At 43.3% G+C, this 27,438-nt stretch overlaps 1 protein-coding gene across 2 annotated transcripts in view; it reads right to left on the reverse strand.

Annotated features, from left to right (window-relative positions):
• Positions 1-27,438, reverse strand: part of PPM1H (protein phosphatase, Mg2+/Mn2+ dependent 1H) — a 241,855-nt gene that overhangs the window by 144,008 nt on the left and 70,409 nt on the right. For both annotated transcript variants that reach the window (XM_037063062.1, XM_037063063.1), the window contains exon 2: positions 1,894-2,059. In XM_037063062.1, coding sequence (XP_036918957.1) covers positions 1,894-2,059 — 166 coding nt within the window. The remainder of the gene's footprint in view (positions 1-1,893; positions 2,060-27,438) is intronic.

Here is a 27,438-nt window from a genome sequence, read left to right on the forward strand (position 1 = left end):
TAGAAGAGTAGAATTGGCAGTATTCAGCCTCAGAAAGGGATGAAATGCTGACACATTCTGTATATGGATGAAGCTTGGAGCCATTATGACAATGATAAATAAACCAGACACAAAAAGACAAATATCATATAATTCTATTTACATGAGGTACCTGGAGTAGTCAAATTCAGAGACAGAAAGTAGAATGGTGGTTGCCAGGGGCAACCTGGTGGGGGAGGGAGGACCGGGAGAGATGTTCTGGAGATGGACGGCAGAGACGGCCGCACAGCAACAGGGATGCATTTGATGCTGCTCTGAACTGTGCAGCTACAAAGGGCGAAGACGGGGGATGTTGGGAAACTCAGCACACAACAGTAAAGAAGGCAGCACAGTGCGCTTAGGAACAGGGAGTTAAAACGGTGCTCCTGGCTGCATTCATAGGAGGAACTTAGCAAGGGAAAAACGCCATCGCCAACTGGTCCTGGGCCAAGTGTCAACTCTGACTTATTTCTTACAGAAATCACTGTACATCTCAGTGGCAGGGGGAAATGGAAGGCAAAGGGCAACATCACGTCACCGGCACCCATACGAAATTATCATCAAGGTCGTACATTTTCTAAGCCCTGTTCCATGATAACACAATCCTCCCAATCTGTCAAAGCAGGTATGAAAGAGCTTGTGTCCTCTCCAAATTAGCAAATAAACAAACACACAAAATGCAGCGGGCATGGCCCACAGAGCATGACACGGGTGGGACACACTCCAGGACAGTCTCACTGATATTTACTGAGGGCTGATTAATTCAGAAACTGGCTCAAAATTTTCTGTGGGATTTTGAACTTTATACTTCTGGCCAGCTTGTTCGAACTATATTTAGTAATTACTACCATTATTATTCATTTTTATAGGTGAGAATACTGGGGTGTAAAGAATAACTAACTATCCCTAAATGAAATAACTAAACAAGTGATGGACTGCACCCAAACGTCTCACCCCAGCGCCTGCACACTGCACCACTACTGCTGTCTACTGCCTGTCTGCCTGTGCGCAGAGTCTTATCAATGCTTCTTTCAGCCCGGACACCGGCACTGAAGTCATGCTAGCACAATAAACCAGTACTCTTCGTTCCTAAACATAAATGCAGTGAGACACTATTTCTTACTCTAAGAAGAGAATCCTAGGTTCTTTGCAAGCCTTTAAAAATTTATATACAAAAATATCCTCAAGACTGCCAGAACAAATAGTCACATTTGGGTCATCCATTCGATGTCTCTTTTCGGCAGGACCACATCAGCTGCTGAGTGCAGAGGGCCAATCATTCCCCACCCCTTTCTGAGGGGTTCTTCTGAATTTTTTGAAGATGTCTCCTGTATGCTCCAGAAGCTGGAGAGAGGAGAAACCTCTGTGGTTTGCCTGGAGGGTCACCCCCTGGGATGCCAGGGCGTTGGGCCAAGAGAAACAAGTACTGACCTGTAGCAGCGTCAGGCACAGGCCCCAACGGGTGGGAAAAGGGGAGGAAAGGGGCAAGGACACAGCAGGGCTGTGAGCCAGTGACGTTGGTTATTTCCACCCCTTGTCAGTGGAACAGAGCCAAACTAGCTCCTTCACAAAACCCGTGCACTGGCTACCTTAAAACGAATTAAACGAATTCTTTAAACGAATTCTCGCAATAAAATCTATATATGAGTGTTTTATTTACTTTCAAGGTTAAAAACCTAAACACTGGTTCCCCATGCATACGTCACCTTCAGCTTTGACTGACAGCCCGAGTAGAAACCCACCACTCCGCTGACTCTGGGGACACTGCTTCTCTCTTGTCCACAACAGACCAGGATGCGGCTCAAACATCTCACAGTGGGGCCAGAGTGTGCGTGCTCCTCTTCCCCCAGAACCGAGGGTAAAGGAGGGTCTTACCGAGTTCTCCTTCAGTTGCAGCCCCTCCCCGTTGGGAAGGGAGGAGCGTCTCTTGGTGGAGTTCCTGTTGGGGGTGGACATAGCGGCCCCGGCTTTCTTCTTCACGGTGAGTACTTCGCAGCTGGCTTGGTCCTCATTGTGTGTGCTCTTCCCGGCATTGATAACTCTGGAGAAGAAGCCAGAAAAAGTGTCAGACAGAGTGATTTCTGAAAACCTGAGAGTTTAGTCTCTGGAGTCAGCCAGCTCGTCTACACACCTGGCACAAAATTATCGTTCCGCTTCATGCAAAGGTCCTTTCATGTTCCTGAGTAACTGACTTTTTAAAAAACTAAGTTATATGAGCACACATGAAAACATTCACTAAGGCACAGTCCTGAGCTCGGCTCACCTTCACAGGTGTCTGACAGATGCAATCAACTGCATTGACCCATAACCAAAAAAAAGAGAAGACGATCACTCTTGGCAATAACAAGGGAGAGATCGGCTGGCTCAGGGAATTCGGTTGCATTTCTCCAAGTGATAAAGAGCAAAACTGCCATCAATCTTATCAAAGAGCGAGGCAGTAATTTACAGCACGTTGTAAAATCCAGGGGAGCTTGGACTCGCAGTTTGCTACTGCCTTTCCCTTTCTCTCTACACACAGAGACGTGAATGGATCAAAGGCTGACTCTTTTTAGTCACTTTTAACCCTTGTCTTTCCCCCTGTGGAATACTCATCACAGTGTGTCACCACGCCAGGCTACGGGACACTGATGTGCACGTGTGGCCACATGATGATGTCACAGCATGTCAATGCTTCTTTCGTGTAATTACCAAATGCTTTAAGCACAGGAAAGCTTCCGAAAAACATGCTACATTATTCATATACCTTTTTGTGTACTAGGTGACTGCAGACGGGGCTTGGGTTTCAGCACCATTTTCTTATTAAGTAATTGAGCAGCAGCCTGGATAGACTTCCCGGAAGAGCTCTCCCTGATGGGCCCTTGGCTGAGCTTTCTTTCCAAAACATCAACAGTGTCACAGTCAGTGACAGCGTGAGTGTGGAGGATACAGAACTCAGTGGCAGGGAGAGAAAAGATGCTTTTATTTTAAGGTCAGATAGATGAAAATCCCCCCTGGAAGTGTGCCGTGCTGCACTGCTGCATTAACCTGGCTGTGTTCCCTCCTAACCAGGACGACTGCCTTTCAATGACTTCTTTTTTACTTTCAAACTCTGAAATAATTATAGAGTCAGAGAAAACTGCAAAAATAGTACTCTCCAGATGTACCCCCTCGCCCAACCCCCCCCCCCCACCCCGGTAACATTTCACACAACCCCAGCCCGACACCAAACAAGCAGTCAACAAGGACACAGCACTGTCAACCAGGCTGCGGATCCACCCGCATTCCGGCACATTCTACACGACACGGTCTTTAGGTCTGAGAATGAACAGATCTCCATAAGCCAACACATATACGCCGCAGCCAAACAGGAAGCGTGGCACATCGAGATCCGGGCGCCACGAGACCAAAGGGAGTGGGGTCCGAGGACTCTTCTGCCAGAGCTTCATGTTCTATGGAGGTGTTTGTTTCATACCTCTTTTAACATTTACTTCAAATTTCTTTTTTTTTTTAAGTATAAGTATTTTGGAAAAAAGGCAACGATTTGAAAGTTCATTCTCATCTGTTACATGTGAACACACAAGTGCCAGCTGATTTATTTTGGGCAGCCTTGGCATACATAATAAGCCTTCTAGCCTTCCTCTTTAATTGACCAGCACCACTTGATTGGAAGAAGAACCCGGCCCAAGGGAAGGATGGAAGATGGGCGGGTCGGATCTGCGTGTCTGCGGAGAAGCAGGTGGGGCTGGTCCAGGGGGTGGCAGCGGGCGCTCTGGAGACGCAACCTGCATGGGACTGGAGTTTCCCTTTTGCATCCACCCTGAGAGAACCAAACCAGGCAGAAAGGAGGTTCAAAACTACCACCTGCCTCTTCTTAGTCACCAGCAGTGACGTCCAAAGCAATGCATTCCGCGTGGACTGTTCACTGGATGGGGGTGTTACGCCCCCATGGTCTCCCACATGAGCGCCTTCCCTAGGGACAGCTGGGGAAGTAGAGGTTTGGCTGGGAAAACCAGTTCGTGACAACTGTCCCCTCCATACTGTCCTCTGTACAAGAGTTTAACTGCTATTTCTGGAACTTGACGTCACACTGACCACTGCCTCCTAAACTTATGCTGTAGTCAGGTCTTTTTTTTAACCAAAAAAGCATCACTGATCTCCAATAGCTATGTGCCAGGCTGACTCATCTGCTACTGCTGTTTTCCAAGTCAACAAAGCTGCTATAACTACATCAATCACGAAGCACTGTCCCCTGAAAGTGCTTTATCTTTTCTCTCTCTCAGCGGATATTATTAAACTCCGGAGTGGACCAAACTTCAGCAAGAGACACTAGAAACTATTTTATGTGCGAGTAAACCAGGGCCCTGGAGGACTATGACTTGCACAAGGTCACACGGCTGAACACGGCAGGGCTGGGGACACACTTCTGAGGTCCTGGTGCTTTCTGCTTCAGCTCTCAGTGGTGTTATTTTTCTATTGGGTGTCTATTCCCACGAGCCCTTGGTGCAGAGGGCTGTCCTGCAATGACTCATGAAGCTGGAGAACCACAAAGGAACGATCATGGGTGGCCGTCCTTGGCCATTTCATGTTGTATACAGCTTGTGAGTGACTAATGAAATGCTGCAAAGTCAGAAATGGCAACCTAGTGCAAACACAGGGGTCCCAACCCTATAAACCTGTTTGGTTGAATATCTGATTATTATTCAGATGATAAAGCCACAGTAATTTAAAGACTTTGCCTTTTATTTTATTTTATTATTTATTTATTTATTTTTAGAGAGAGGGGGAGAGAGGGAGAAGGAGAGGAAGAGAAACATCCATGTGTGGTTGCCTCTCACGCCCCCCTCCTGGAGACCTGGTCTGCAACCCAGCCAAGTGCCTTGACTGAGAATCGAGCTGGCACACAATCCCCTGAGCCACACCAGCCAGAGGCTAAAGCCTCTGCCTTTTAAAAAAATACAACTCTTATCTCATATTTTATATTATTCACATTCCTCACACCATACAGCTTTAGGAGAAAGTCCTGATTCTTCTGTTTACTCTGCTTTGAAAAGCTTGACCTCTAGCAACTTACTGGCTTTTGTTCAAAGGCAAAGGCTGTGCTTACTAAATGCAAATGACCCCTTTAATTACATATAATTTGAGGAAAACTTTACTTCCCAAGCTAAGGAGCAACATGTTGTCAAAGATTTGATCATTCCTTTAAACGTAATAAGCTGTATCAGCAGCCATGGTCACGCTTGTCCTACACTGCAGCGTGAAGTCGGCACTCCCTTGAGATCAACAGGAATGACTATTAGGTGTGCATTCTTTACCTGAACAATAGCTACCCGTGATGCTTAACTATAAAACTTTTAAACAAAATCCTAGTTTGGTGGCCTTATTTTCCAACTTCATACAATGCAGGAAGACGGCTTCTCTGATGTCAAACCGGAGGTGACAGAGCACAGTAGCTGAGCACACAGGCTATCTCCCCAGCATTTAGCAACAGAGCTAGTTGCTCAACAAATGTTTGTGGAACAAATGAACAGAATCGGGCAGGGATCAGTTCTGCTACTTCCTAGACATGGAGCTGTAACAGTGTCTTACATTTGTTGAGAACCAACTATGTGCCAGAGACTGCTGTTGCATTTCACATTTAGAAATTTAACTCGTTTAATCCTCTTGTCAGCTCTACGAGTTGGCCACCATCAGTGTCTCCTCTATAAAGACAAGTCACAGCTGGCAAATGGCAGAGTGTTCTGTCAAGTAACTTATACCTTCAGGAAACCTCAGTTCCTTAGCAGTACTTCACGGATTAAATTCTGGGAGTTGCTAAGGGGCGTGCGCGTGTGTGTATGTGTGTTGAGAAGGGGAGATTTTAGAACTCTAAAACCAGGAAGAGGGCGACTTTGTAATTAGCGTTAAAATTCGGGTGGGAGAAATGTTAGAGGATGAAGGGGAAGGGTAACTACTGTCTCTTAATACAGAAAGCTCACATCTGGGTCTCTCGACTCTTGAAAAATCACGACACATTTGCCCTGGCAAAGAGACACAATGCATAGTTACATTCATTAACAGACTGTGTTAACCTACCGACCTACGTACAATTGAACCAAAGCACCTAGATTTTTTCCCTTGTAAAACCAGGTATACTCAGAATTTTAAGTACTCAGAAGTCCAAGATCCTCTGTGTATATCAGATGCAGCTTGAAGCAATGACCTAGACACCAGGGATGACCGTGGCCGGGACCTGAGGTCACAGCAACAGCAGAACCTGTTCACAAAGAGCAAATGAGTCACTCCATGCTCCTGTCACGTGCTTGGGAACCCTGGTTTTCCTTCTTTCTGTTTGTGAAATACTCCAGTCATAGATTTTTAAGAAATCAACTTCATCTGAGTTTTAGCAGAAAAGTCCTGCCTTTCATTGCAATGATTAAATTATCAAGTTAGCTGCCTTGTCATCTGCTCAAAACCTTAACTACAAGGACACTCTCTGACAATGACACATAGAGCAGGTCCCTATTACTCAAGAGAGACAAGTAAGTGTTCTCAAGTAGTGAGCCCTTGTCACCAAGGCCACTGGTCCAGAGAACTCGCATTAAATGAGGATTAAATGAAACAGTTTTCCAAAAGGATTTATAAGAGATAGTCAATCCATAGAGGACAGTCACAGCTGACATGTTTTGAAGGATGGCTGTGTGTCATGTGCTGTGGTAAGCATTTGGTAGGTGTCAAGTCCTTTGTTCCCAACACCTCCCCTGCCCCCTCCCCACCAGGAGGTCCTTGGCAGAGTGAGGAAGGCACAAACAGGGGCGACGGTCACACAGACCTAGTCCAAACTTGGTCTGCACTCATGACTACCTCTAGCTGGGTGTTCTTGCCCAGACTGCTTTCTCTCTCTAAAATGGGGATGGTAAAGTCACAACCAACCATAAAAGAGTTGTAAGAATGAACTGATCCAGCATGAAAAGTAACAGTGCCTGGCACGTAGTGAGCGCTGCACACGTATTATTAAATAATAATAATGGATCAAATACAAAGCTGTCTACCTGTTCGGTTGGGCCCCAGTAGCCTTCCCCAGCCATGCTGGCCTAAGGAGCATCTCCCCCTCCCGTCTCCATCAGCACCAGCGGGCACACAGAGCCTTCCGGTGGCACAGCATGACACTCCGTAGAACAGGGACCTTGAGCAAGGCCACCGCTCCTCTGAGTCCTCTTCGCAATGTTATTGCAACATGCAACCCACACACGTGAGGGCGAACTGTGCACAGAAAGGCGCTCACACAGTCAGGAATGTGCCACTTCCAGATTCCTTCCCAGACCTGCCCTCGGACACTGCCTCTGGGCCCCGAGGCTCCTGGACTCAGAAGCTCTAGTCCAGGCTCATAGGAAAAGACCAAACAGAGAATTATATTTGGTTTAATTGGGTGGGGTTTGTTGTTGTTGTTATACTGCTTTGTTTTTAAAGAAAATAAAAATAGGAATGGCTAGGCTACTAAAAAGTTTACACTAAGTGTCAATACTTCTAAGCAGGCAGGAATGACACAAAGGTAAGAAAGAGGAAGTGTTTTACAAAGGTCATGAGGGCATAAGATATGCTGACTCAGGCACAACTGAGAAGCAGGCAGCGGTAAGGCTGTAGGGAGCCAGAGAGGTGCTAAATGAGTCATTTATGGAAGACCAAATACAGCTATCAATTCTCAAAATTCTCTTTTCTAGGTAACCTCTTAGGCAATGTGTCTTGTGATTCTCTGAGATGGTTAATGACCACCCAGACGGGCTGGAACCGAAGGACAACTTAATTCCTAGGCCCAAGGGAGTCAATAACCTCTCTTCCTTGGTGTACCGGAAAACCACAGGTCTGACTAGGACCCCAAGCCTTTCCTAACAGCCATCAGCAAAAGCAGCCAGACATCCATGAAGGATAACAGCTTCTCCCAGACAGTTTCAGCCACCTGGTTGAACAGGCAGGATAAACATGGGCTGGGAAAAGATCACAGAACTGCAGGGCTTCTCCCATCACTCAGACTTTCTTCTGGGTGTCAGACCCCGTCTGTGGCTGATGGAGGGATGTGACCAATCCAGGGCTGCAATCCGGGGTAGCAGGGTCCACGTTCAGCCCACAGAGAGGCTGCTATTTTTAAACTTTTGCCCACAAAGTCTTTTTTAAGGTGAATTACTCACCGGTATTTACAAATTTGGATATTTACATTAAAAAATTCTTAACTTTTCCCATTTCTCTTGAAAAAAGAAATGCATCAGGCTACAACACACCTGTCCTACTCTTGTGTGACAACACTGGACCTAAGGGGAGGCAGTCCCACTGGAGACGAAATGTCTTCCCGAGCTCACCCCAGACCTCGCTCTGTCCACATCCACCATTTAAATAACCAGCCTGGCCCCAAAGGCATCTGATTCTGCAACTGTGCAATCAGGTCTCTGGGACTTTATGAATAAATCAAGAAAACTATTAGATGAATAGCATCTGCTCACCATATTGGTTGAAATAATTATATTAAAATATTCATTGTGTGACTCAATAGGGAAAAACAAAGACTAGGACATGTTTTCTGCTTTCAAGGAGCCCAGCGTCACCAGTAACAGGGAGACTTCCTTACAAATAACTGCAGTTTGCTCAGACTGCTGCCACGCTCGAGGTGCGTGCCACAGGGGGTGAGAGGAGGCAGGGGACGGGACAACTCTGCAAAAGCGTCACAGATTAGACTTCTGGTCAAGATGGAGGTGTAAGTAGACACGCTTTACCTCCTCCCACAACCACAGAGAGAATCATAACTATTTCTCAAAACAAGTAACAACCAAAACCGTCAGAAAATCAACATGTGTGGAAGTCCGACAATCAAGCATTTAAAGAACCCACACTCATCCATTCAGGTAGGAGGGGCGGAGACTCAGAGAGGGGCTGAGGCACAGAGATGCCACGTAGAGGGGGCACTGGTAGCATGGGGTCCCACATCCCCATGAAGTAGATAAAAATTGGGAGGGAAACCTTGGTGGCAAACAATCCCAGTCCCAGGCTAGACCGAACAGCCCAGGTTTCCAGCACCCAGAAGATAAATCCCCATTACCTCTGGCTGTAAAAATCAGTGGAGGTTGGGGCAATAGAAGTAACTGCTGGATGTTCTGGAGGGTTCATTTAAAGGGCCTGCACAGACTTAGAACGGAAGTAAACCTACTCACTCTGGGAATGAGCACCAGAGCAACAGCGGGAAGGGTTCCAGTCCCACACAGAAAGTGGGTGAAGTGACTGGAAATGGGGCTAGTGCTGGGTAACCTCAAGGAGCCAGGCAGTGGTATTGCCCCCTCTATGAGCCACAAAGCAGTGAAGCAAGTTGCCACACCCTGGCAACTACCTAAGGCTCCACCCCACTCAATTTGCAGGTGTCTTTTACAGGGAGTCAAAGCAGCTCTACCTAATACACAGAAACAAACATAAAGAGGCTGATGAATTGAGGAGACAAAGAAATATGGTCCAAATGAAAGAACAGAAAAAAACTCCCAGAAAAAGAACTAAATGAAACAAAGATAGCCAACCTATCAGATGCAGAGTTCAATACACTAGTGCCAAGGATGCGCAACAAGCTCATTGAGTATGGCAAAAACATAAGGGAAGAAATGAAGATCACACTTAGTGAAATAAAACTCTACAGGGAACCAACAGTGGCGAGGATGAAGCCAAGAACCAAACCAATGATTTGGAACACAAGAAGGAAAAAACATTCAATCAGAACAGCAGGAAGAAAAAGAATTAAACAAACAAACAAACAAAGATAAGCTTAGGAACCTCTGGGATATCTTCAAACATACAAACATCCAAATCACAGGGGTGCCAGAAAGAGAAGAGGAAGAGGAAGAAATTGAAAACTTATTTGAAAACACAATGAAAGAAAACTTCCCTAATTTGATGAATGAAATAGACATACAAGTCCAGGAGGCACAGAGAGTCTCAAACAAGTTGGACCCAAAGAGGACCACACCAAGACACATCATAATTAAAATGCCAAAGAGTAAAGATAAAGAGAGAATCTTAAAAGCTGCAAGAGAAAGAGAGTTACCTACAAAGGAATTCCTGGAAGACTGTCAGCTGATTTCTCAAAAGAAACTTCACAGGCAAGAAGGGACTGGCAAGAGTATTCAAAGTGATGAAAAGCAAGGACCTACAACCTAGATTACTCTATCCAGCAAAGCTTTTATTTAGAATGGAAGGGCAGATAAAGCGCTTCCCAGATAAGGTAAAGCTAAAGGATTTCATCATCACCAAGCCATTATTACATGAAATGTTAAAGGGACTTATCTAAGGAAAAGAAGATCAAAACTATGAAATTAAAAGGGCAACAAATTCACAACCATCAACAACTGAATCTAAAACAACAAACCAAGAAAAAAAAAACAGACCAGGAACAGAATCATAGGTATAGAGATCATTTGGAGGGTTATCAGCTGGGAGGGGCAAGGGGAAGAATGGGGGAAAAGGTTCAGGGATTAACAAGCAAAATTGGTAGGTACAAAATAAACAAGAAGATATCAAAAACAGTCTAGGAAATGGAGAAGACAAAGAACTTACATGCACAACCCATTGACATGAACTAAGGAGGGGGCGACTGCTAGTGGGAATGGGGGTACTGGGTAGAGGGCACGAAAGGGGGACAATTGGGACAACTGTAATAGCACAATCAGTAAAATATATTTTTACTAAAGTGTCACAGATGAGGTGGCATCATGCTCAGTCATGTGGAATAAGGGAGGAAATCAGCAGTCAGAAGGAAGGACTCTCCAAGCACAGGAACAGCCTGCAAGAATAGGGTGAAGTGAACTTGGTAAAGAGGGGATGGATGGGACCTAAGTGCAGACTGCTCAGGGATCTGCATCAGAGCCAGACCAGGAATTTCTATGGGAACTTGATCCTGTAGAGCCCGTGAGCGAAGGGAAGAGTCTAAGAATGCTTAAACATAGGACTGGTATGATCAAAACTATTTAGGAAAATAAGAATAGGGGTCTAACAGAGGACAGATTATAGAGAATAAGTGACAGAAGTAGAGAAATCAGTGAGGGTCTCGTGTAACAGTTCTGGTGACAAAGAGACTGTGAACCATTCGATGGCTCTGGGTGGAGAGAAGAGGGGGTTTGAGAGGAGGTGAAGGAACTGAGTAAAACCGGCTTGACATGGGTGGTGGGGCCTAGAGGGTCAGGGAGGATGGCTCTCAGGTTTCTATTGGCAAAAAGAGCTGATGAGAAACACTGACTATACAGGGAGATGAGGAAATGGAACAGGTCTTCAAGGCAGGCAGCTCTGTGGGATGAGATAACGGGACAAGTTTGAGGTCAGTGAACAGAAGTTCCGTGACTCCAGAAACTGCAAAGGCGTGGCAGCCAACTGCAGCTTAACTAGGTAAAGGAGCGGGCTCCCGGGCCAAATCCAGGTCACAGCCTGTGTCTGTATGGCCCAAGCTAAGAACGGTTCTTTCATTTCTGAATTGTTGGGAGAAAAAAAATCAGAAGACTATTGCATGAAAATTACATGAAATTCCAATTTCAGGGTCCATGAAGTTTTCTTAGAATACAGCCTCATTCATTCATGCAGGTTTTGTTTACGACAGCTTTCCCGGTACAATGGCAGAGTTGGTAGTTCTGACACGAACTGTCTCGTTCACAAAGCCTGTACTATGTACTAACTACATCTTTACAGAAAACGTGTGCTGACCCCTGAACTTAACAATTGGGCCGCACTCTCAGAAACCTGTGCCTGTCCAGAAAAGTGCAGCCACTGTTAATATAACAAGAATGGTCTGTGTGGCATGACTATAACCTGGCAGCCAAGGAGAGTGAACTGGAACGTGCACGGGTGAACAATGATGACTTCACTGTACTAGTTGGTGGGGGCAGTCGATGCCATTGAGCGAACATGTGTTCTGTGTGGCCATCACATCAAAATGACTGAGCGAGTAGAGCAATGAATCTGCATCAAGTTTTGTGTTAAGCTTGAACATTTCTCCACGGAAACCATTTGGATGATTGAGAAGGCTGCAGCTACGGGCTGCGGGTTGGCAGCTTCATCATGACAATGCTCCTGCTCAAGCATCATGTCTCGTGCAGTTTTTTGGCAAAACATCAAAGCACCCAGGTGACTCAGCTCCCCTATTGCTCAGATTTACTGCCCTGTGACTTCTGGCTTCTCCCAAACCTAAAAGCACCTTTGAAAGGGAAGAGATTTCAAACCATCAGTGAAATTCAGGAAAATATGATGGGGCTGCTGATGGCGACTGAGACACCCGTGTGAGATCCCAAGGTGCCTGCTCTGAAGGTGACTAAGGCATCATTGTCCTATGTAGAATGTTTCTCACATCTTCTATCTTCTTCAATGAATGCTCCTATTTTTCATGTTACATGGCTGGGTTCCTTCTGGACAGACCTGGTACTTTGCTGCTAGCATTTGCTGGCCACTGATAGCATCTACCCTCTGTACCAATATCACTGAATAACTTAAGATAAAAAAATAAACACTAAAGATCAAAAGAAGATACAGTGTTGCTCTGCAGCTCTGCCCACACATATGTCAATGTTTTCTTCTTCTTATCAGCTGCTTAGAGCAGCGTTTTTAACATAGTAGAGATAAAACTCAAACAACTGCCTCGGGGCATTTCCTTTCAGTTACTGTCTGGGTCCTCTTGTGAAAACAATTAATATCACCCAAGTCCAACTTCCGTATTTAAATAAGGAAGTCCGCGCTCTCTCAGAGGCTGGACAAATTCCCTCATGAGGCCACGGCGCTCCTCTGTTGGGGCCAAGTGAGATGACAATGAAGCCCTTCCCCCCAAACACTTTAAGGTTGGTAGTTTTACATTAAATAAAGCAGAAAAATACTTTTTGTCAGTTCAGAGCAATATTACTTGCATGTAGCTGTCAATTTCTATTGGCAGTTGGGGGGGAAAGGCAACATGCTGGAAGCCCCTGCATTTCTATGGGTAAGGCTTCCTTCCCTTACCCACCAGATGTGTCCGTACCATCAGCAGTGTCAGAGGTCCATTTTTTAAAAAACAAAGTGAAAGCCCATCTCAAATGTGTAATTTAAAAAATGTGCACTTTAAAAAGCCTGAAACTAATGAAATAGAAGCAAAAGATAAAAGATAATCTCAAAGGACATCATATAAGAGTCAGCAGTTTCTTTAAAAAAATCCAGCTACAACCTTAGCTTCTCCCTGGCTCCAGGACAAAGAAAGTTTTGGGCAATCTGGGGCTCTGGCATTTTCCTTTTCTAGGCTTAAAGCACAGGTGGCCAACACAAGGCCCGCCGGCCGAATCCGGCCCTCTGCCTTGTTTCATCCGGCCTTCCACCTTGTTTCCACCCAGTGGCAGCACCGAGCTCTCGCTTAACTGTTAAGGAGTAGCTCCATTTATAGTCCTAAAATTACATTTATACAGTCCTAAAATTACATTCGGCCCTTTGAAGGCAACTGCGAGGCTGATGTGGCCCCCCGTGAAAATGAGTCTGACACCCCTGCTCTAGTGCCTCAGTTTCTCATCAGTAAACTGGGAATGATTAGCAGTACTTTCATTACTGGCTAGTTATCTGACTATTGGAAAACCAAACTGTTTAAAGCATGGTGCATCTAACAACTTTGCTAATGCTTGTAACCCTGAACCCAAGAATGGGGGTTTCATTATCCTCATTTTCTTCATTTTATTGGCCCCAGCAATATCATAGACAAAATCACTCAGTCAAACATCTGAGACAAGCCATTCTGGCATTTCCCCATAGCAACTGAGGTTTGAAACAATGCATTGTGCTCACAAAAACAATGCTCTTGTAATCAGTTGTAAAACAGCCTATAAACAGAACACAGGTACGCCAGCAGGAACACGCCAACGTGTTGCATGGTTCCAGCACGTTTTTCCCAAGGCAAGCGCAGTGCTTTTGTAGCTGTACGTAAGGGCGATACTTAATTTCCCCCTCATTACTATAGTCTTTTTTTAAACACATGCTTTATTTTAACTGAGAACAATATGCTTTGGAAAATCGTTCACCCCTGTCAATAACTTGTAGAGAAAGTCCATCTTGTTTCCCAATTTAAGCTGAACGATACAAAAAGTAGCCCTTTGGAAGCTGGTTGTTATTTGATCTAATTTTTTTTTTTTACCTTTGTGCTCAGACCCAGGTCAAATCTTAGATAACAATTGAAGTCTCCCTAGTCTACAAGGGAAAAAACGAGCCAGTTTCAATGGAGGCCTCAGAAGGGCCAGCGTGGGTTCCATTTTATTTAGGCTAACTGATCCCTCCACCTTCAGAAAGCTAAAAGGTACAGTGAGACCACTTTGGCCTTGTAGAAGGAAAATGCATGGCAAGAATGTAATCTATTTTAAACTGGGTGTCCAATATTATCCTTAAATAAAAAGAACAAGGCAGGCCCCTAATATACTTCAATGACTCAAAGATAGGTCTCCCTGGTGCTGTTTGCTGGTGTTGGCTACGCTCTCCGCAACCTCAAATCACACAGGAGGAGTGGGCACGCAGGCCGTATCGCTGAATGAATGAACAGACAGATTCACGTCCTCCCACAGGGGAGCCAAGAGTAATGACTGAGTTCTAACCCGGCCTGTTTGTTTCTTAAAGCATAAAAGCCATCAGTCGGCTTCATGAAAAATCAGTCTACGTTCCAAAGAAAAACCACATTTCATAACAAGCGTTACTGAGCCCGGAAGCAGGGCATGTGGAGGGAGCCCCAAACACGTGCGGCAGAGCAGGGGCTGACGTCAGCCGCTAGCACCTCGCTGGGCGGAGTCTTCATCCGAACTCCACCATCTGCCTACAGCCAAGGACTCACTGGGTGGCAGTGCTTTGTTAACAGGGAATGCCTACGGAAAGGGGCCGGGAGGGCGGGGCGGCCCCCCCCCCAACACAGAAACACTGCTGTGCAGCAGGGAAAATCCAGAGGCCTAAGGGGCACCCAGAGGTAGCAGACAGGCAATTCTGACACCATCACCACAAAGCAGTGGATTAATTTTAAAAAGTGGAAATTCTCTTTCTTCAAACGTCCAAAAGCTGGTTTGTCATCTTTCATGGATACTCTGAGGATCCCTGCATTGAATGAGAAGGTTCTAAAAATTCTTTTTCAACTGTTGCGTCTATAATTGTCCCCACCCTCACTCCCAGTTAATGCAAAACTCCAACTTGCCTTCAGACCTAAAACTAATTTACATGGAACATAGCCTCAAAGCAGTACTTGTCTTGCTCAGATAATTCTCTGATACCTGCTAAATCATGTTTGACTTACAGCAAACTGAAATGGAAATACGATTAACTGAAACTTCCTACCCAACCAGCCATTCAACGTGGGGGCTGCAAGGGAGCCTCAAATACTGCCAGGGCTAAGCACCATTTTTTAAGGTTGCTTTATTGTGGTTTTTAACCATTAAGTAGTTAGTGGTCACTCTGATAAAAATGACCAGAAACCTGGACTAGTTTCCTAGCTCTACCGCTTACTAGTTGTGTGACTCGGGTAAGTTACTTTCTAAAAGTCAAGTTTCTTTAGCTCTCCACTTGGGGTGCCATGTAGATTAAGAAAATGAATGAATGGGAACCCCTCAGCGAAGATCTGGCAGAGACACGTGGTATCTGTTCAGACCCTCTACCTCATAGCCATGGTCTCTACCTCCTACCCTCCCCACCACACTCCCGGAGCTGTTCCCTGGCCACAGCCCATTGGTCTAGAGCTGGCCACCTGACCCTAGCTGAGCCATGAGGGCCCTTCCATGGGCGATGAAAGAGAGAAAAAGGTAGGTAGAAGAGAGAGACAAAAAAGAAAGGAAGCAGAGTATGTAAGAGAATCTCCGTGGAGTTTGCATCCCTACCCTACCTAGTTCTAACTGTTCCCAAGACCCATTTAGCCTTGGAACACAGGGTAACCCCAATATTCTGTAATAAATTCCCCTTGGGCGGCTTCAATTGCTGGCTGAATCTAACAACACCCAACTCTCCTACGCACCCACCTGTACTATTAGTACAGCGGTAAGTACGTACGTACCTGAAAGGCAGAGGTACATCTTGTTTGATTTCTGTTCTCAGACTAGGGTAGCACCTGATCTACACAGCAGGCAGGCAAACACCTACTGAACGAGAGGCTGACCCCAGTTCTCCCCTAAACAGGAACTGAGGGTTAAAATTCTATCACGAGTTCAAGAATCTCTAGATCCCTGTCCTAAGCAGCAAAAGAGACACCTTGAAAAAAGAAGCAACATTCTGACAGTCACGACTAGAAGGAGCCCCTGAGACAGACTTCCAAGTGTCACTGGTCAGGCTTACGCAGTCCCCTCAATATCTTTAGTCTTTGACTTGTTCTAATTAGCTGAGCTAATCAATGTTTACTGGGAGGACTTTTTCTTAAACCTGTGGTCTATGAATACATAATATACACTAATATAGAAAACTATTCCTGAAGCTTACCATAGGAGACAGGAAAATGTTCAGTTATTAGAAATTTAACAACTGAGGAGAACGAGTCACCATTCCCAACCACGACCCTGACTACAGAGGGTCTTTCATAAGTCTTGGGAATTGCTGGAAATTCCACATACTTGAAATGAGCTGCTTATCTTCTTACTGCATTTCAATCTAGAGAACAAAATAGATCCCACTGTTCCAGAGTCCTGGCTATTGTAAGAAATAGGCTCTAAATGGCCGAGAATGAATTTTAATAGCGGAACCAGATCCGTGATGGAGGAAATCAGGAGGAAGAATTTTTCTTCATAAACAGGGTCATGCACCTGATTTCCATTTCATTACATTTCTAAATCGCACGCATTTCTGTGTGCTGGTTGCAACATACCCTTTCTGCAGGGCCACGAAGTATGAATTCATCAATAAATAAAAATAGTGCAAAAGTCTTCCATCCTACATTTTCAAAATACTTTCTCACTTACTAACATATTTCTAAAGGGCCTTAGTCCAAAAGGCTTGTGAAATAGATGACTGATTAACTTAATGTACATTTCGACCAAAACATGAGACCCACTGATAGGCTGAACTGGAAATTTTACTAAATTATAAGCGAATGAAGCACAACACGGAATAACTAAAAATGACACTGTGGAAAATGACATTCAGAATTCCAACCTCTGTTTAGAATGCTTTTCAACCTCTGTGGCACCTGCAAGTCCCTTACTAAATCACTGGGTCCCACTCCCAGAGATCCTGACTCAGTAGATTTAAGGCAGGACCTGAAAAAGGCCCTCAAGTGGTGGTGATTCTTTGGACTTTCTAGTGACACGCGGCAGCACTGGCCTAGAGGACACACAGCCCCTCCCGTGAGGCCAGGGACTGGAATTCCCTTCAGTGGGGGATGGGCACCCTGAGCCACAGAAGAGAGTGTAACACTCGGTTTACCAGCCACTGGTGCTGGTTAATATCGCTGCAGCCAAAGCGCAAGAGGCTTCCAGAGATGGAAAGGGGACCCCAGAGAGGCACGGAGTTCTGGTGGCAGGAACATGAACTGGAGGCGGTTGCTGTGAGTGTGGCGGGGACGTGATGGGAGCTGTGGGGACCCTCAGTGAGTGAGCTGAGAATAAGAGCCCGGCCGGGGCGAGGGGAGGGGGGAGCAGCCCTCTGCAGAGGCGCTGGCTGCAAGCGGAGTGGGTGTGCACACTGGGGGCTCAGACTCCACCACACATGGGACTTACGTCGGAAACGGCTGGCAATAAAAACAGAACGGGAGGAGGAGGAGGAGGAGGAGGTGGAGGAGGAAAAGGCTACCCAATAAGCAGGGGCAATACAAAGGGGTGAAGGGCATTCTAATTACTTAGCATATTGAACCTGGAAGGTAAATCTTCTGGGGGGGGTAACTATTCTCCAAGCAAAGATAATTATACACTATATATAAGTTCCAAATTATTAACTACAAGATACTTTTCACCATTGAGAAAAATGACCAGTATAACACTTCTCAATGCTTTAAAACTTAATTGTACATCATCTCATTTGAGCTCCTGAACAGCAAGGCAGATGGGAAAGGTGGTCCCTGCCCCATCCAAAACAAAACTGAATCCAGAAAGTTGAGTCAGTAGCCTGGGTTCACACAGCTACTCAGCGATAAAGCCAAAGTGAGATCCCCGTCTGACTCCAAAGTCTATCTCCACAACTCCCCTCCACTGCAGAGAAAGGAAGCTGAAAGGTCACAGATCCTGAAGGAGAACCCGAGGTCTGCTGGCGTCACCCCAACCGAGGCCATGAGGAGTTCAGGGAAAGTGGCAGGTGCCAAGAAAAGGTCAGGTGTCTACCAGGTCGGGCATTTAAGAAGTTGTTGGTAAGGACTATATAAAATCCAAAGCACTAAAACGCTCTTCTCTTCCAGAGGAAAAAAGGGTTTTAAGGTAATAAAACACACTAAGCGTGACACTGAATTTACTTGGATCCAAGGAAGTATTTCACTTGTCTGTCTTTTTTATGAATAGGCAAAGAAAAAAACTCAGTGCAGCATCCATACCTCCCCATAAACCGGCTGTTACCTCTGATCCACAGGGACACCATCAACCGCTCCAAGCGTCTCTCCCAAATTCCAAGCAACCACAAAGAGCCATTTAGAGAGCAACCTGAACAACGCACAACTTTTAACAAGGCCCAAGCTCCAAAGCTGCATAGACGTTTCAAATTTTTCATGCAGGTTTAACTGTAGTCAAAGACTTACAGATAATTTACAGTTCTGCACTTTCATATTATTCTTTTGAAACTCAGACTTAACTTCTGGTGAGCAGAAATTTTACTGAACATACTGTGAACAGAAGTTTTTTGTTGTTCTAAATCTGCATCGTTACACAATCCCCAGTATACGGTCAATGAAAGAAAGCACTGTTATACTGCTTTTTGTGTAAGAGAAAAGAACATGCACACTTGCAAGTAAAAAAACTGAAAGAATACACTAGGAACCATTAAAAACACACCTGCAGGTGCTATGTGGGAGGGCGGGGTAAAGAGAAACATGGATGTACTTTTCAAAGTATGTGTCTGTTTTTTAAAAAATTATTTTGACTTTTGCAAATTAAATAAAAAATGAAAACACAAACCATATAGTTGAAAACCAACTCAAGCTGCATATCGAGTTAGTAATGAAATCATACAGGATATTTATTGCAAGTGGCTTTTGAAAAAAGGGGATATAAAGAAAAACCCTCAGCAAAATTTTTTTTAAATTTGCTCTGCAGTTCTTCTGGTAAGAAGCAGAAATATTGGTACTGAAACTTTGCAACTATGTTATATATAATATTAGGATACAGAAAACATCAATGTTACTTATTACAACCCAAGATTTTTAATGTAAGCCAATAAATATAAGTTGAATTCAAGTTAAGAAAAATCTTATGTTACATTTGAGTTGGAAATACCAACAACAGGAACTCAACTGTAGGAACACAGATTTCATAACTCTGTCCCCCTTAACAGCCTGGTGGCAATGACGCACAAGAATGTGAACATTCCAGGCACCCAGACCGTGGTTTCTAAATGCCATTCCCGCTGAAAGAAACCAGGCCTTGGGGAAATGGCCAATTCTCGGGATCAGTCAGTAAAGTACAAGGTGCATCAGATGCAGTTTTTGGAGCTGCAAAGATAATAAAAAAGCAAAGGTGATAAGGAACAAAGATAATAAAGAAGCAAAGATAATAAGGAGCTATAACTGGTTAACTCTGAGATAATCTAAGCATCAAAAAGGAACACATTTTTTACACAGAAAAAAAAATCCTAAATCCACAATGAGTTAAAAAAAGAAAAAAAACTAACATTAAAAATGACTATCATGCTAGAGACTTACTTTGAAATTGATAAGTAAAGGGAAATTAAATGATGATCCTGTATTTTTAAGGAAAAACTATAATTCACTTCTAGTTAATAAAGAAAAAAATTCTTTACAGAAACATGCCATAAAGTACATGGAATAATTAGCATTAGAAAACAATTATTTGGCAGCACCAATGATATAGCTGGTTTGGGGAAAGATCATCAATGATGCCAAAAACTGTACAGGTGAATGACTGCTGGCAAAACCTGGTGCCTAAGTGTCACCTCAAGAACTACATGCTCATGTTACTGGGATAAACACTCCATCACAGGACAAAGACGGGACAAGTAAGTGACCAAAGAGGTATGAGTTGGATGACCTGACATCATATGGCTCCTGCAGTGATGCAATATGAAGCTCAGTGTCACCAATAAAGTGTTCTTCCCACTCTAACCTCACCTCCAGGCATGAGTTCCAGTTTACCAAAACAAAGGGATGGAGAACCTGCTTAGACACCACAAGGAAATGAAAAAAAAAAACAACAACAGGATATTTTGTAGACAACTAGTTGGGCATCTTCAAAAAGTCAACCAAATAAAAAAGCCATGAAGAACATAACTGGTATAGTGAAAAAAAAGTAGTAAATGTGGATCACATGCTAGATATTTTTGAATTAATGGGAAGGTTCTTGGTGGTAATGATGATTTTGTGCAAGGAGAATGGGCTGTTCTTAGGTGATTCCAATGGAAATATTTAGGGACAAGGTATTTTTAAAAGAGTTAGAGGAAAAATGTATATATATATATATATATATATAAAGAAAACTAGCAAACTGTTAATAAACTGGGCATCNTATATATATATATATATATATATAAATATAAAGCAAACTAGCAAACTGTTAATAAACTGGGCATCCAGGTAAAAAGTCATTTGGGTATTCACTGAATTAGTCTTTCAAGATTTCTGTATGTGTGTGATGTTTGTTGGAATAAAAAGTTGAGAACAGAATCTATATCCTGCTTCAACCTTCTGAGAACATGAAAGCTTTCACAAATGCATACAATAAAATGGGAGGGGAACCCAAATATAATGGGGGTAAAACTCAAGATAATGGACGCGGCGGCAGGCGGGAAGCCATTGTCCCTCTTTGACCCCGCCCCCACATACAACGTCACAACCCAGCGACTTAGTTGCCCTGCTCTAGTGAACACTTTAGGGCTCCAATCCTGCTACGGAACAGGCACAAACAGCCCAAAAGATGGCACAAGAAGAACTCAAAGTCCCAGAGCCAATAACTCTAAGCGACCAAGAAATTGCCAGCCTCTGAGAAGCACAATTCAAGACACTATTTATCAGGATGCTCACAGAACTGGTGGATTATAGTCACAAATTAGAGGAACATATGAAGGCTAAACTAATTGAAATGAAGGGAGATGTCCAGGAAACCAATAGCGATGGAAAGGAAACTGGGACTCAAATCAATGGAATGGACCAGAAGGAAGAACAAAACATCCAACCAGAAAGGAATGAAGAAATGAGAATTCAAAAAAATGAGGAGAGGCTTAGGAACCTCCAGGACATCTTTAAACGTTCCAACATCCGAATTATAGGGGTACCAGAAGGGGGAAAGAAACAGCCACGAGTGGAAAACTTATTTGAACAAATAATAAAGGAGAACTTCCCCAGTCTGGCAAAGGAAATAGACTTCCAGGAAATCCAGGAAGCTCAGAGAGTCCCAAAGAAGTTGGACCCAAGAAGGAACACACCAAGGCACATCATAATTACATTAGCCAAGACTAAAATGAAGGAGAGAATCCTAGAAGCAGCAAGGGATAAGGGGACAGTCACCTACAAAGGAGTACCCATCAGACTGTCAGCGGATTTCTCAAAAGAGACCTTACAGGCAAGAAGGGGCTGGAAAGAAGTATTCCAAGTCATGAAATCCAAAGACCTACAGCCAAGATTGCTCTATCCAGCAAAACTTTCATTTAGAATGGAAGGACAGATAAAGTGCTTCTCAGATAAGGTCAAGTTCAAGGAGTTCATCATCACCAAGCCCTTATTATATGAAATGTTAAAGGGACTTATCTAAGAAAAACAGGATAAAAAATATGAACAGGGAAAGGACAGCAAACACACAGTTATTAACAACCACACCTAAAACAAAAGCAAACCAAGAGGACAGCTAGATCAGGAGTGGAACCATAGAAATGAAGATCACATTGAAGGTTAGAAACGGGGGTGGGAGGAGGGGAAGGGGGGAGAAGGCACAGAAAATAGCATAGATGGTAGGTAGAAAATAGATAGGGGGGGAGGGCGAGAATAGTGGGGGAAATATAGAATCTAAAGAACTTGAGACACGTGGTTATAAACTAAGGGGGGGGGGAGAATGGTGGGGGAGGGGGTGTGCGGGTAGAGGGGAATGAAGGGGGGGAATAGAACAACTGTAATGGTATAATCAATAAAATATATTTTTTAAAAAAACTCAAGATAATGGGAAAAAGAATGAAAGATCAAGGATGAAAGGAGTTTAAATGCCCATAGACTTCCTATAGTTTACACACACATTTCAGTGAAGCATCTTTAGTTTCCTGGCTGCCACACCAGGAAGGAAATCATGGTCACTGCCACAATCTTCCATCATCTACAGGTTGTTAGGTCTGTAGGAAACCAGAGATGGCTCAAAGGAAATTGCTCTGCCCGGGTTCTTCCTACAGGGAAGACTTACTGATACAGTGAACATTCTCATCTTCGTTCCTACAGCAAACGCAAGGGGGAGGGAGGCTATTTCTCCTACTGTCTGTCTATCTGACCTATGCGATGGTTCCAAAGTCAAGTGCACTGAAAGTCTGAGTTGGGGAGTAGGCATGAGGGATAAGGACGAAGTTCACAGAGTATTTACAGAAATGGACAGGCTGCGTGTCATTCAAATTAACTTTCACAAACGCCATTTGGTCCAGAAGGACTTTTGATAAAAATCTGAACAGCCAACAACAGGTACTGGCAAGGATTTGGAGAAAAGGGAACCTTTGTGCACAGTTGATGGGGGTGCAGACTGGTGCAGCCACTGTGGAAAACAGTACAGAAGTTCCTCAAAAATTAAAAATGGAACTGCCTTTTGATCCAGAGATTCCACCTCTGGGTATAAATTCGAAGAAAACTAAAATGCTAATTTAAAAGAATGCATGCACCCCTCATGTTCACTGCAGGGTTATGTACAGTAGCCAGGCTATGGAAGCAGACCTAGTGCCCATTAATAAATGAGTGGATAAAAAAGTATTGATACATATACATGATGGAATATTACTTGGCCACAAAAATGAACAAAATCTTACCATTTGTGAGAGCATGGATGGATGGACCCTAGAGGGTATTATGCTAATGAAACCAGTCAGAGGAATATGATTTCACTTATATGTGGAATCTAAAGAACAGTATAAATGAACAAACAAAACAGACTCACAGATACAGAGAACAGGCTGATGGCTGCCAGAGGAACAGACTGATGGCTGCCGGTGGGCTGGGGAATGGGTGAAAAAGGTGAAGGGATTACGAAGTGCTAATTGGCAGCCACAGAGTTGTCACAAGTAGTAAAGTACAGCATTGGGAATATAGTTAGATATATTGTAGTATGTATGGTGTCATGTGGGTACTGGAAATATTGGGGGAACATTGTAAATTATATAATTGTCTGACCACTATACTGTGCATGTAACACTAATGCAAAATAATATTGAATACATACTGTAACTGAAAAAAGAATAATTCAAAAAACTCTGGGCAGAAAACAAAAAAATTGAGCAAACAAAAATTAAAAATTCATTTTCTATTTGTTGCTCACAAATAGAGGTAAAATCAATTCTTTATGTGGAAAGAAAACTAGATCAATATTTTTAAAAGCTAAGCAGCTCAGTGTTTAGTCTTATATTGCAACAAGAATGTGTAGTGCAGAAAAATAAGAGTCTTCTGGAAAAACTACCGTGTTTTTTGGACAATAAGATGCAACCCCCCCCATTTGGAAGAAATAATGGTTCTCAATGCTGCTGTTGAGTTCTGCTTACATTTACACTGGTGAAATATTATGTTATGTTACTAAATATTTTGCCACATTTTTTGCTTCAAAATTTGTTTTCCTATTTTCCTCTAAAACCTAAGTGCGTCTTATGGTCTGAAAAATGCAGTAGATAGCCTGGCGACTCTCACCCTAATGAATGGCCAGCCACCCCACCTCCCACGCCAGAGTTCTTCTTTAAAACTACCCTGGTCTGCTGTAACCTCGGCAGGAGCTAGATTCTATAAAATAATAAAGTTCAACACTAAAAAGCAACATACCCCAAACTTGAATCATTTTTCATAAGCTTCGCAATTTTGCCTTATCCACATACCACTTTTATTACCTCAGGTGTAAGGGAGGAGTGACCTTGGTTGGGCAAGTTACTTTCAGCTTGGTTTCTCTACCCAAAAACGAGGATAATTTAGTGCCTAAACTCTCAGTGTTATAAAGATTAAATGAGTTTTACAACAACCGGTAAACAAATGCCCGGCACACTACAAGGTCTATAAGAGACGTTTTGATGACCCACTGGTTTTTAAGGTAGAGTCATTCTAAGAACCACCATGAAATTTCAGGTATCTTGTGGAAACTTGACTTTTAGCTAACATTGAGATAATGTGCCTCCTGAATAATTTGTATTTATCAGAAATAGGTATTTGTCTTTCTCTGTTCTAAGAGGTGGAATAATGCAAAAGCAGTATCAAATTTTTTAAGTGCACACAAGTACTTAAGTAAACACAAATATAATTTTTTGTGTGTTTACAGAAAGGAGGAAGACAGACCGAAATCTTACAACGGCCATGAGCCACTGCCTGTGGCCCCGACCCCCGTAACAGCATGGGCTCTGTGTAAGCTCCGGGACCAGGCATCATTGAACGAGTGCCGCTGCCTCCAACCAGCCACTTCCAGAGTCGCGTGTAGAAGAGAGGTCAACTAAAGCCACTGTGTTTAGGATGTTCCAGAAGTACGTCCCTACACATAACACAAAATACAGTGATTCAAGTCAATAGCAGAAGTAGGCCTAAAGCCAGGGTGACCAGCTGGCCTGGCTCAGCCCTCAGAGCCCTGCCCTTATCAACTCCTACACACCAGGATGGCAGTAATGTTTTTACTCTTAATGTAAAAACATTAACCCAAGACCAGCTTTACAGGTTACTACCCACACGGTTAGTTCAGCACAACAATCCATTTCACCTTCTCAGCTATGCTAAGGTATTAGGTTTCCTAAGAATTATGTTGTCTTTTCTCTAATTGGGTATACATGATCTCGTATGTCGTGCGTTCATCAGAGCAGCTTACCAACTGGGCTCAAAGTGTGGGAACGGCTTTTGAAATCATGTAACCCTTCCTGCCTCCAACTTCAGAGAAGACACGAGTTTCACATGCTTCCACACACGTGCACTCGCAAGTGTGTGGGAGGTGGGGATGGGTGCAGGGGTGGAGAAAAAAGAGGAAGAGGCATCTTATGTCTCACAGCATCCCCAGCACCTAGCAAAAGGACTGACAAAAAGACGGCATCCAATATTTAACAAACGAAGGAATTAAGGGCTGCTACTAACACATGAAACATAAATAACACAACTCCTTTCAGCAGCCTGAAGGTATATCGGGTCAAATGTGTAACTTTCTATCCTCTCTGGCTTTGGTTAAGAGTGCAGAGGAGGAGCCGTGGCTGGTGTGCAGTGAGAGCACAGACACCTGGTTTTGCAGCTGTTACCCAAATGAGCCTAGTTGTTTTCTTTTTTATTTATTTATTTAATTCTTATTCATGTACAGTTTCCTAGTTGTTTTCTTAAAAAGTTATTTTATGACTATAACAGATAAGACTATAAATCACCCCCAAGAGATAAAATTTGATAAAAGGCTTCACAAGGCTTTACAAGTGTCCCCAAATTGAAAACTCTCTGGAAGCCTTTAGGACAGCACCTCAGAAACACAGGGCCAGCCACTTCTGGCCTGGGTTCAACGCTCACTGCACGTCAAGGCTTTTTTTTTTTTAGGTCCTTCATGATTAAATTCTAACGCATCATGTTGCCGCCATCAAAGATCCTCTTCAACTTCTCTTTTCCGGCTCCTTGTATTGGGTTGGCCAAAAAGTTTGTTTGTTTTTTTTCCCATGATGGCTCTAACAGCACTTAGTTGTCTCTAACTTCATTTGAAACAGTTTTGTTAGATTGTATTGTGACAGCTGTCATATCAGTGTGCATTTAAAAAGCAAAACTTACCAAAAGTGGTGAATTTTTGTGTAGTCATTTTAATATTGAAGATGGAAGAAAATACACAACATTTTCAACATATTATGTTTTATTATTTCAAGAAAGGTAAAAATGCAACTGATACGCAAAAAAAAAAAGATTTGTGCAGTGTGTGGAGAAGGGGCTATGACTCATGGAATGTGTCAAAAGTGGTTTGCAAAGTTTCATGCTGGAGATTTCTCACTGGATGATGCTCCACAGTCGGGGAGACCAGTTGATAGCAATTAAGTCAAGACATTAATATGAGAACAATCAATGTTATACCACATGGGAGATAGCTGACATACTCAAAATATCTAAATGAAGTTACTGGTGAAAATGAAAAAAATGTGTCTTTTATTTTATGAAAAAAAAAATTAAATGGAACTTTTGGCCAACCCAATTCTTTGCCCCTCACCCCTCTGAATTCTATACAAAACATATATTGTGCATATCACTTCCTATTGTTCTTATGGGAATGCAAGCTTAGCTCCCCTTTAGGAGGGTTTCACCACGAGGCGTTTGCACAGCAAGGTATTTGGTATAAATACAGGGTTTACAACCTAATCCATTTGTCAGGAGTCTCCAAACTCCTTTCTTGGATCTCATCTGACCATAATTTAAAAGTAAGTCCCAGCTCCAATCAGTGTGGCTCAGCTGGTCGGGTGTTGTCCTGCAAAGTGAAGGGTCGCCAGTTCAATCCCTTGTCAAGGGCACATGCCTAGGTTGCCGGTTCAATGTCAGGTCAGGGTGTGTGCAATTGTTTCTGGCATTGACATTTCTCTCCCTCGCTTCCTCCTTGCCTTCCCCTCTCTCTAAAAATAAATCAATAAAATCTTTTAAAAAATACTAAGTCCCAGTGCATATTTGCTACACATCCTCAAATGGATCATCACCCACTATTAAAAAAAAAAGCATATACATATGTTTTTAAATTAATAATTAAAATTAAAAGTAAAAAATCCCTGCAAATTCCCAAGTCCCACATTTTAGAAAAGTTTTCAATATTCTGAAGTGATGGCATACAATCAGACAGCACAAATAGAATTACTTTTATGATCTTCCTCTCTCCCCAAATATTAAAGCACAACACATCCTAATGGATGGATGTAACTGGAGATCAATAAAAGTCTTTGCAGAATCTCTTACACAGCATTCGCCAGGGCACTATTTTTAATCCCACATAATATGCATTATTACATCATGTTTCATGGTAATAAAAGTGCTAAAGAGGGAAGAGAAATAAACTGCTTCATATGTAAACCATTACAAACATTATTAGTTATCATAATATTAACGAGGTTTGAAATAAAGTGTCACTTATTGCATACAAATGAGAGGTAATGACTATTGAAAGCAGGGCGTCTCCATCTTTTCATGACTGTTTTCCTAAG

This window comes from Sturnira hondurensis, unplaced genomic scaffold, assembly GCF_014824575.4.
Source record: "Sturnira hondurensis isolate 20B ecotype Veracruz unplaced genomic scaffold, ASM1482457v3 Scaffold0014384, whole genome shotgun sequence".
NCBI classification, from domain to species: Eukaryota; Metazoa; Chordata; class Mammalia; order Chiroptera; family Phyllostomidae; genus Sturnira; species Sturnira hondurensis.